The following is a 12,137-nucleotide window of genomic DNA, read 5'->3' as shown; positions in this document are numbered from 1 at the left end:
CTACATGGAGGGAAATAAGTAGTGGTTCCGTCTTAGACCTAGTACTGTTCAATATCTTCATAAACAACTTAGATGAGGGAATAGAAGGGGAACTTACCAAATGTGCAGATGCTACTTAGCTGGCAGGAATATCCACCACCCTAGATGATAGGCTCAAGATCCAGATGCATCTTGTGGAGGAGGAGCCAATGTCACGACGAGATGGTTGTGTGGTCTCAATGCTCTGAGACCACAGCCAATACTTTTGCCACTGGGTGGCCCCAACGGACCTAAACCATCCCGAAGAGACGGTGAACAGGAAGATTACGTCTTGCTGATCTCGGGGATATCGCAAAATCCTCGAAAGAAGCAAGGGAATATCTTCAAGCCGGTGACAAATATTAAGTTTTCTTCGTCTCTCTTTGTGACTCTCTGTAATTCACAGATTAAAGCTTTCCTCTTTATCCCTGTGGCTATATACAAAAAGAAACTCTTTAAGAGTGTTTACGCTCTTAAAAGCAGCAGAATACTCTTTAAATATTCAAAACGGAACGTTTCTTCCTTTCTTTTCTTTCACAGATTGCTAACTTGACACCCCAAGGCCTTGTTTTGGCTACACACTGATAAAAGAATGCACAGATGTCCCTTTGAAATTTGATCAGAGAGGAGAAATCTTTCAAGCTAAGGTTGCTGTGCTTGTCAAGAATGACACAATACCCAGAAAAAATAGAGGTCTTGACTTTGCATACTTTCAGAATTGCATAAAATATTAAATAAAGAAGAAAAACAATTCAAATACTTAGAACACATAACAAGAAAATAAGATGAAAAAATTGAAAATGTTCATCAAATGCAAAACGGTGTGATTGAAACTCAAAACACCGAAGTGGAAAATGAATATAAAGAGACTAAACCTGCTGATATCTATGGTAATTGGTTTGTTCCTGAAAATGGAAAGAATGAAATACAGAAAGAGGAATTAAACGGAGAGGAAATATACTTCAAGGGCCAACAGATAGAAGAAGATAAAATTATGGACCTAAAGAAAGAAATTCCACTAGCAAAAGTTTTGATAACACTGCTGACAATCAAAGACAAACTGAACAAGGAAACAGAAAGAGGGCATAAAGATTATATGAGAGATCTTACAAGCAAGGAGTTGCTAAGAGAAGACTATACAAAACTGATCAAGAAGATGACTAGAGGCTTGATACCATAAATGGCAGAAGATATGAGATTGTTTTGTTATTGGAAAGATACAGGTTGATAGATGGAAGAATATAACTTAAAACCAGTTAAATTTAGTGAAATTTAGTAATAATAGATATAATTAAACAAATAATCGATAATGATAATAATGTATACAATGTGTAGTGTTATGATAAGTAATAATTGGATATGAATATTGAATGGTACCCATGAAAGGAAGATTAGAAATCCTTCTGGATTATATACAAAGGTGAATAAAAAAACTAAGTTAGATACAGTTAAGTTTTGATTATTAGGGGGAAAATGTTATGATACAGGATATAGTCAAATAAAGGAGGGATAACGATGACAATCTATATACATATATATGAGTATAATATAAGGAAACTAGATGAAAATTGCCAACAGCGATTTGGAAAGGAGGATTAGAAAAGTCTGTTATTAAATATTATGGACGTTTAACTAGGACATAGGGATTCGGTGTTATTTGATTTTAGAAATATTAAATGAAATGCCATTATTTGGTTATGTATTAAATTTTGGTATATTTTATGATGAAGGATGTTTAAATAATTATAGCCAAATATAAATGGAGGTACAAGGGTAACATGTATAAATATATGAGTTAAAATACTTGAGTTAATATGAATTATGCCTGATGACTGTGGAAGAGATGTATGAAAACCTTTTGTAACCAACTGATACACTTTCTACAGTATGTAAGGAAGGAAGATTTTATGTCTTGTGTTTGTTTTGGAAAAAAATAAATATTAAAAAAAATATATCCAGATGCATCTTGAATACTTGAACACTATGCCCCATCTAACAAAATGAAATTCAATGTAGAGAAAAATAAATTCAATTCAATTCAATTTATTAGATTTATAGGCCACCCAATCCCGGAGGACTCCGGGCGTAAGTGTAAAGTCTTACACTTAGGCATGACAAACCAAAAATGCACATATAGACTGGGTGAAACCAGGATTAATAGCAGTAATTGTGAGAGGGATCTTGGAATCTTACTGGACAACCAATTAAATATGAGCCAACGGTGTGTGGGAGCAGCAAAAAAAGCCAATGCAATCCTAAATTGCATTAACAGAGGGGTGCAATCAAGTGAGGTACTAATAGCACTCTATAAAGTCTTTCGAAGGCCATACCTAGAATACTGCATCCAGTTTTGGTCACTACACTATAAAAAGATGTTGAGATTCTAGAAAGATTGCAGAAAAGAGCAACCAAGATTATTAGGCGACTGGAGGTTAAAACATACATTGCAGGAACTGGACGTGGCTAGTCTAGTGAAGAGAAGGAACAGGGGAGGCATGATAGCAGTCGTCCAATATTTGTGGGGCTGCCACAGAGAGGACAGGTCAAGTAATTTTTCAAAGCACCTAAAAGCCAGACAAGGAATAATAGATGGAAACTGAACAAGGAGAGATTCAACCTAGAAATAAGGAGGAATTTCCTGACAGTGAGAACAATCAACCCATGGAAGAGAAGTTGCTTTCAGAAGTAGTGGGAGCTTCATCACTAGAGGCTTTCTAGAAGAGACTGAACTGCCAATGGTCAGAAATGGTGTAGGGTCTCCTGCTTGGATGGGGGATTGGACTACATGACCTAAATGGTCCCTTCCAACTTTGTTAAGCTGTAATTTGTCTAAGGAGAGTCTCAGTCATCAAGGTCATGGTTGTACCAAACGTGGTTTTTCAAGAGACAGATGAACTTTCTGGTTTTTTCCTTTGAAGACATTTCCTTTCTCATCCAATAAGATTCTTCAACTCTGGATGGTGGAGAATGGAAGGTTCTATATCCTTGCATTGTATTCATATCTTTCCATTCCCTGCCATCCAGTCAGAGCTGAAGAAGCTTCTCAGATAAGAGAAGCCTCAAATGTCTTCAAAGAAAAACCCAGAAAGTCCAGTTGCCTCTTGAAATAACACCTTTAGGGCATGAGTTCCTGCATGTGTTCATCTTAGTTTTCAGCCTCCAGCCATCTGTGACCTCTAGGCTGGAGTACTGCAATGTGCTCTACATGGGGCTGCCCTTGAAGAGTATTCGGCGACTTCAGCTAGTCCAGAATGCGGCAGCGTGAGCGATTGTGGGTGCACCCCGCTTCACCCACATAACACCTATCCTCTGCGAGCTGCACTGGCTACCTGTCGATCTTCGGGTGCACTTCAAGGTGCTACTTGTCACCCATAAAGCCCTACATGGTAGTGGATCTGGGTAATTGAGAGACCGCCTACTGCCAATTACCTCCATGCGACCTATTAGATCTCATCGATTAGGCCTCCTCCGAGTTCCATCTGCCGGTCAATGCCGACTGGCAACTACGCGGAGAAGAGCCTTCTCGGTGGCAGCTCTGACCCTATGGAACGATCTCCCCGTGGAGATTCGTACCCTCACCACCCTCCAGACCTTCTGCACAGCCCTCAGAATCTGGCTATCCCGTCAGGCCTGGGGCTAAGACTGTAACCCGCCCAAATGGTATGAATGTTGTGTTTTTTAATTATGTATTGTCTTATATGTTAAAAGTTTGTCTTCCCCTCCCCTTTTGGTTGTGAGCCGCCCTGAGTCCCCCCAGGGAAAAGGGCGGCATACAAATAAACTTCAAATCAAATCAAATCTAATCTCTGCGCTCTTTCTAGAGCTCCAGTATCTCTTTTATGTGATAGCAAAGTTGGATGCAGTATTCCAAGTGTCTTCTTAACAAGGTATTATAAAGTGGCACTAATGCTTCGCATGGTCTTAATTCTATCCCTCTGTAAAAGCAGCCTTCGTCCATGAGGGCAAAACTGAACAACTGAATATCATCAGCCTAAGAAAGATACCTGATATCAACTGAGAAGGCCTTATTCATACACTCTGAAAGATGGTGGATTGGGCTCAATCTCTTCCCACCAACCAACACTGAATTGGTCCACCTTCGGATGAAGGAGAGAACCACATAACAGGATGCACAAATTCTCTGTTCCTCCCGCTTCTAATTTCGTCTGCTACTCTGCAGTGACAAATAAACTAGTTATTCCCAGTTACAAAAGTATAACTGATTCTCATGTGCCAACAAACCCCACATTAGCACTCATACTAGCTGACCAACTATGGCCCAAGCCAAACTCCATCTTGTATGCAGGAGGTCAGTTTCGTGGAGGTCAAATTCACCACTTCACCATGACTCCATCGGCTCTGTGCATTACAAGAAACACAAACATGCTGTTTTTTTTTTCATTCTGGTGTATGAGAAGCTATTGCTACTTGGGTAGAACAATTGCTTTCCCTTGCAATTATCAGAAGTACAGTAATTCTTCGGGTATTCCCTGTGGATTTCTTGACACACATTTATCTCTTCTAAGATAAAACCTGCTTTAAAATATATGTCTGAGTTCTCCAAGCGGGGCCAAAACATGTCACTTTAGCTGTCTTGGAATGAGCTCACTCCTGGGTCGAAGAGACTCACATGACTTTTTTTCCTCTATGGTCACAGCCCCAAACACAGCTAAGAAGAAGCATTGTTGATATAAATTTCTCTTGGTGCCATTCAGGTAGCACAGGTGGTGACTGCTCTGCTAAAGGTCCAGTGAGATTTCAGAAGCAACCTTCAAATCAGTTTCTGCATAAACCTTGATTTCTGTTCTAGGAGGGAAGGTGATAAGAATGACAGGCAGGAGTCATGCTGATGCTGATGCTGATGCTCTTCTGGCTCCTGGCTCCAACTACACTGAAAAGGCTACGCACCATATGTGTCTGCAGGAGTTTTATTGGCTTAGATAAAAGCTACTATAGGCCTGGTGATCTCATTATTGGTGGGAATTTGCCCTTGGGAACCATTTTAGAGACTCCTGTCAGAGACTTTAATAGACTGAATCTTCCTTTCAATACTAGGTAAGTTTCAGCTGGAGGGAAAACATGCATGATAATTATTCTCTTTGCTTTAAATTTAGGGACTTCTTTTCAGAAATACTTCTAATATTTGTACTGCCCTGGTTTAGTGCACATGTTCTGCTTTTCTCAATAAATTACCAAGCTCTTAAAATCGGTTGGAATTCTCAGTCTCTTCATCAGGAAGATGATAAACCACAAAAATGAAGAGGGGAGCTGTGCTGGCCTAGTGAAGAAGTCAAATTATAATATTAATCTGAAGAGTAACTTGTGGTAGAAAATTCAAATAAAAGCTCAGCACTCTTCAAGTTTTGGGGAGTTGCAAAAATCCCTCTCAGTTTGGAATCAGCCGTGCTGATGAATAAAAGCCTTCATTAAATCTATGAGGTGACCACCACCCCTCCCCCACTGTAGTCCTGTGCTCAGCAATCCTTATCCCACCTGGAGAAGCTGCTCCAAGAGAGCAGCTTAAATAATTACGGTGAAAGGGGGGCAATTGCAGCAATGTGAATATGGCAGGGATGATCGAGACTATAAAACAATCCATAATTTCCATATAAAGGCTTGTCTCCTTTCTCACAAAGTCATCCAACTTTAGCCAAAGGAAAAGCTTTGAAAAAATCCCCAACCAATAAAATTTGGGAGTTTCTTCCCCCAAAAGTCCCCCCAAACAGTGAAGCAAACTCTATAGCCATGCACAAGATTTCCTGTCATGTTCTCCAATGTTTTTCTCACTACAGAATCATCACCAGTTATTACCAGCAGTTCCTTGCATTGATGTTTGCTGTCTCCGAAGTCAATACGGATTTTCTTCTGCTCCCCAACATCACCCTTGGCTTCCACATCTATGGTTATTACCAGTGGGAGATATTTATTTCCTTAGACAGTCTCTCCATTCTCTCCTCAGGAGGCCAAGTGGTTCCAGGTTACAAATGTGATCATCCGGACATCCTGCTGTCGGTCATTGGTGGTCTCAGTGCCAAATCCTCACAACTGATGGACTACATCTTCAGCATTTTTAAGGTCCCACAGGTAAGAGAGCTCTCTTGGATACAGTATGGAATAGACAAAGATCAAAAGCACACAGAGAAGCCAAAGATGAAACTAAAGGTAGTTTTGGGGGGGTTGGGGAGCATATAATGAACTTTAGACTCTTAAAGGGTAGCCATCATTTTAGTGTCATTTATTTGATGTATCGGGTTGTTGGTTTCTTCTCTTGTCTTCCAATGTATCACAACCAATGAAAATAGCTAAGAAGGAGAGCCAAAAAGAAAGGAAAAAAGATTAACAAATCAATAGACCACTACAAAACTGGAAAATGTTTAAAAGATAGAAATATGAGATAGACTATACCAAATAAATATTATACAAAATGACTTAAATGTAGTAAAAATGGTCATATATAGAATATATAGATTATTATATATAGAATGAAAACAATGTATGAAATAATGTAAATGCACAAATATACAAAGCTATAGTTATAAAAGGTTTACTTGTATAGATAAAAAAATCACAACAGATACGTAAAAAATGTAATGTGTTGCAAAGATATGAAGTTTGTACAAACAAAATAAAATATTTTTTTAAAAAATAGCTAAGAAGGAAAGAAGATTAATTTTGCCAGTCAAAGTGAGTCAGTGTGACTGCGAGGGCCATCAACTACACAATGGTCACTACTAAAGTCAGCATACAACTTTGACTTTGTCTTTGAAAAAAAGAATCTCTTTTTCTCCAGCTAGGTGTTGGCTTTGAGTTCTCTCAGGGAGAGAGAAGAGTTTATCCTTCCTTCTTCCGGATTAACCCCAAGGAATCTCCTCAGTATGTGGGTTTAGTCCAGCTGCTCCTGCATTTCCAGTGGAACTGGGTTGGGCTTTTGGCCCCTGAAGATGACAATGGAGAACGTTTCATTTCAACTCTGATGCCAATGCTCCAGGAGAAGGAGATCTGCCTGGCCTTCACTCTAATGCTGAAATTGGATAGTATTCAAATCATTACGGAAAAGTTAGTTCTCAATTCCCATACCTGGTCTAAAGCAGAAGTGTTTATTGTGTTTGGAGACTTCACTATTACCATTACTGTAGCATTGATGGTACATTATTTTGGAAAACTCAGAAAAGTGTCCTTAATTAAAGTTTATATCTTCACTTCACATTGGAAAATTGGCGTGGAAGAAATTGAAGAAACATTGCAACTTATAAAGAGTTTGCATGGGGTCCTGCATTTTAGGGACCACTCTGGGGATATCTCTGAATTCAGCAAGTTCCTCCTGTCTTTAGACCCCTTGAACCCCCAAGGAGACGTCTTTCTCCCTCCATGGTGGGAATTTGTCTTTGGCTGCAAGATCCATAAATCAGGAAAGATCCCTCCAAAGGGGGAAAAACAATGTACAGGAAAGGAGAATCTGCAGAATCTGCCCAATTACACTTTGGAAACAAGAATGACAGGTGAAAGTTATAATATCTACAATGCTATTTATGCTGTGGCACACACTTTACATGCAATACATGGATCCAGAGTCCGACCAATGAGGCTTGGAAAGAGGATCTCAGACATCCAGTCATGGCAGGTAGTTTCTGTGGCTTTTGACTCAGTCCGCTTAGTTCGGAAGCTCCCCATATGAATTTCTTCTGCTCCTGATTAAATGTCTGTGTACTCCCATCCCAATGCATCTGAGATCCTGCCCTTTTTCTTAAGTTTACCATTTGTTGTGCTACTCAGCTTGCTGTGTGAAAATAGCTTCAGATTAACAATGGATGGAAATTAACCAAGGAGAGAAGCAACGTAGAACTAAGGGGAACTTTCTTAATGAACAGTTTACATTTAGAAGTTGTGGGTGCCCCATTGCTGGAATCATTGAAGAAGAGGCAGGATTGCCACTTGTCTAAAACTGTAGAGGGTCTGTTGCTTGAGCAGGGGGTTGGACTAGAAGACCTCCAATGTCCCTTCCAATACTGTGATTCTGTTTCTATGACAACCACAGCACAGAGCAAGATTCAAAGTGATCCTGATGGGTTCCTAGTCTGAAATTCATCAGAATTCCCTGCATAAAAGGCTAAAATGTTGGACCTCTCTGAATAGTAAAGTGACCAACCAGGTCAGATGCTTCCTTCCACAGGGCCCAGTGGATCAAACCTGGTTCCAGCTGGATCCTTATTGTCATTGCCTTTGACAATAAGCTGGAGAAAACCAGTGGAATTTTCCATGGTTCTAATAGAAATGATTTATTCATTTCAAACATTAATTCATCAGTTAACAAGACCTTGGGCCAAGTAACTATTTGAAAGTCTATGTGGCCATGCCTCACAAGGGGAAAAGCCTAAAATTAAATTTAGATTGTGGAACTAAATTTTTTTGTTTTTTGGTGAAATTGGAGATGGAAACCATGACAAAGGGGAAACTTTTAGTTTCAGAGTTACATACACCTAATTCCTCAGATCACCATCAAGAGATGGAACTAATTTATCAAATATAAACCCATGTTCTCAAGATGGCCGTCATGTTATGATAGAAGCCATGATGTCTCGTTTGTAGCTCTGTCTGGTGGTTGTCATAGAAACAGAATCACAGTATTGAAATAGACATTGGAGGTCATCTAGTCCAAATACTCCAATTTCTGAAAGTCTCCTTTCTTTCAGATTCTTGCCTATTTGAGGACCATCCAGTTCAACAACAGTGCTGGAGTTGAAGTCTCCTTCTCAGAAGATGGACTGGGATCTAGTATTTATGATCTTCTCAACTGGGTTCTCCTACCCAATCGATCTTTTGTCCCCATGAAGGTTGGGCAAGTAAATCCCGAGGTTCCCCATGGCCAGGATTTCACTATTAACTCTGGTGGAATCATCTGGGCCACCAAGGTGAGCTGAAAGGAAATGTTGTAAGTTCAGGGAAGGATTCATTCTCTTCCTGAGATGCAGAACATCTTCCTAACTTGAAAAATTATCAATTGAGTCAGAAATTATGGCAGTCGTTTGGTGAAAAATCTCCTATGCATGTAACACATTTAAGCTCTGATGAATGTCATTCCACAAAGGTTTAGGCTTGGGAACACAGTTTCCTTGAAACATAGGATTCAATTACAGCCAGCAACAATTATTTCCATGGACCATTGTTGTATCATCACAGTTCTTTCTTTTAGAAATCCTCTCATCCCATCACAAGCCTTCCTGTGCAGGCAGAGACTCCCCATCCAATCTCCCACATCTATGGGTGTGTCAGGAATGCCCCTGGCCTGGTTACCCCAGGACTGTTCCTGATTTCTGATAGACAGTGGCAATGTATTTCTTTAGAAAAGATTCTGATCATAGAAGTAGGAATAAGGAAGGGAAATAGGAATAGGAAAAGAATGGATGCAGCAGGTTCACGGCTTAGGTCATCTCAAGTATTTCTCTTTTCTCTTCCAGAAGGTGCCCTTTGCCAGGTGTGGCATGAAGAGGTGCCATGCAGGAGAGAGGAGAAGAGTTCCAGAGGGCCAGCCGGTTTGCTGCTACCAATGTGATGCTTGTCCAGAAGGGACCTTTTCTAATCAGACAGGTAGAGCAGACTTCAAATGTTCATCTTCCATAATCAAAGAAGCCATTCATTAAATCAATATATATATATATATATATATATATATTTATTGTATCATTTTTGATAAGATTGACAGGCACTCACACTTTTCAGTAGAACTTTCAGTTTAGAGATCTGTTCTGACCTGCTCCTCCATCCAGTAACGAATGCCGAGACAAGCATAACTGGAATGTACTTTAATAGCAAGAAACCAAAACCTTGGTGGCTGAAAGCCAAGCATAACAAACAGATAAGGACCTTGGCAGCAACTCAGACAAACCTTGGCAGCAATCCAGCCTGCCAAGCTAGTTACCAAAGTTCTCCAACTTTTAGTCAATGTGTTGACTTCTGCAAGAGGGGCGTGTGCCCCTCTTTTTATAGTCTGGAGAGGAGCCTAATGACCACCGGCCGGGTGCAATTACCTCCTGTACTTGCGCAACTGTTCCTGATGCCTATTAGCTCTTCGGTGCCGGGCACCCAGGAACAACTCACTGCTGGCATCCAGATAGATCTTCCTTGTCTCCTCCCCACTGGTCCAAGGCTCAGGCGCCTCCTGGTGGCCAACCAGCCTCTCTGCACCCTTCTCAGAATCACAACCCTGTCCAGGGTCCTCCACATCCTCCAGAGCCGACTCATAGGGCCCCTCACTGTCGTAGTCTGGTGGCAGCTCCAACAGCTCCTGCTGGGCCACAACAGAGATCTAAACTCCCCTGACCACAGAGACCACCTTTCCTGGCCCACCTTTCACATCCAATTGGGAAACCAACTTCCAATCTTTTCCTGAGGAAGTGGAGTGTATAGTCCACACTTTAATTTTTATTATTCAGAATATGCTCTTTCCTCAACACTACCAACCTCTGAGGAAATAGACCTGCCAGGGAAAGAGGACATTCGACAATCTATGTCCCTTTGATAGAGCAGGAGGGATCAAAAACATCTGAATGAACACATTTGAAGATTACAAATCTTCAGTTTACAAAGCAAAGAGGTTAAGGCAGGGGTAATGTACACATAAACAAAACAACAGCATTCCTGGATAATAGATTTGTTCTTTTTCTGTGAGTTCCATTATAAAGTGAGGGGAAAAAACAGGCAGTAATCTCAAACTAAAACCCACATTATTCATGGAAATGCAGTGGATGGATAGTTGGTACTGAAGAAATCCTTGTCTCTGGCTAATCTATCCCCAGGATCATCGTAAAGAAAGGATGGTTTTCTCTTTTTGATGCCCAATAAATTGCTCAGTGGATTCTTTCATCACTCCCTTTGTGGGTAGGTCATTAAGAGAAAGGCAACACTCATATCATTTATGCGGGGGGGGATAATGTGCATGGTAGTTGCTGAATAAATCCTTAGACAAAGATTTTTGATTTCAGATGCAGCTCACTGTGAAACCTGCCCAGAAGACCAATTTCCCAACAAGGACAAGGACCAATGCATTGCCAAGAAGGTCCACTTCCTTGCCTATCAAGACACCCTGGGATACATCTTAGTTTTTCTTGCTCTTTTTCTCTCAGTGATCACATCTGCAGTCCTGGTGATTTTCTATAAACACCATGACACACCAATTGTCAAGGCCAACAACCGAGACCTCACTTACATCCTCCTGGTCTCCCTATTGCTTTGCTTCCTCTGTTCCTTCCTCTTCATTGGTCAACCAGGGAAGGTCACCTGTCTCTTCCAACAATCTGCCTTTGCAATTCTCTTTTCCCTTGCAGTTTCCTCTGTGTTGGCAAAAACTGTCATGGTGGTTCTGGCTTTCATGGCCACCAAGCCAGGGAACAGGACAAGGAAACTCTTAGGAAAACCACTGACCAACTCCATTGTCTTAGCTTGTCCCCTGATTCAAGCAGTTCTTTGTGCCACCTGGCTGGGAACCTCTCCCCCTTTTCCTAACTTGGACTTCAACTCCCTATTTGGAGAAATCATCTTGGAATGCAAGGAAGGCTCAGCTTTAATGTTCTACATTGTCCTCGCCTACCTAGGTTTTTTGGCTTTCATCAGTTTCACAGTGGCATTTTTAGCTAGGAAATTGCCTGACAGTTTTAATGAAGCCAAATTCATTACTTTTAGCATGCTGGTCTTTTGCAGTGTTTGGATCACTTTCCTCCCCACCTACCTGAGCACCAAAGGGAAGTCCATGGTGGCTGTGGAGATCTTCTCCATTTTGGCATCTGGGGCTGCTCTCTTGGCTTGTATCTTTTTCCCAAAATGCTACATTATTCTGCTGAGGCCGGATCTAAATTGTAGAGAAAATATAGTAAGGAACAAGAATTTCTAACTAATGCAACAATTGGCCTCATTTATGTTTTTGAGGGATATTTAGAATGTGATAAAATTTCTAAAATATGATAACATGGAGGATGAATTTTTCCATTAAAAAGTTTCTATCAAGTGCTGTAATATAGCTGTGGTCAACAACAATCACTCAGCCTTTTTATTTTATACTTCCTTATTTTGTCTGGCCTCCAGAAAACCTCTTCCTTGTTTAACAATAAAGAAATCTCAAAAATATG

General features: G+C 40.6%; 1 protein-coding gene across 1 annotated transcript; it reads left to right on the top strand.

Annotated features, from left to right (window-relative positions):
• Positions 1-4,861: 4,861 nt before the first annotated feature.
• Positions 4,862-11,902, top strand: LOC148049945 (vomeronasal type-2 receptor 26-like). Its single transcript, XM_087705688.1, has 4 exons — positions 4,862-5,073; positions 5,811-6,102; positions 7,076-7,274; positions 10,998-11,902. Exons 1-4 carry the CDS (start codon positions 4,862-4,864, stop codon positions 11,900-11,902), a joined length of 1,608 nt encoding a protein of 535 aa, XP_087561814.1.
• The last annotated feature ends 235 nt before the right edge of the window (positions 11,903-12,137 follow it).

The sequence above is a fragment of the Thamnophis sirtalis genome, unplaced genomic scaffold (assembly GCF_051295495.1).
Source record: "Thamnophis sirtalis isolate CommonGarterSnake01/CBP01778 unplaced genomic scaffold, rThaSir2_p1.2 scaffold_1, whole genome shotgun sequence".
Lineage (NCBI taxonomy): Eukaryota > Metazoa > Chordata > Lepidosauria > Squamata > Natricidae > Thamnophis > Thamnophis sirtalis.
Note: the sequence above shows the minus strand (reverse complement) of the source record. Positions and strands in the feature narration are given on the sequence as shown.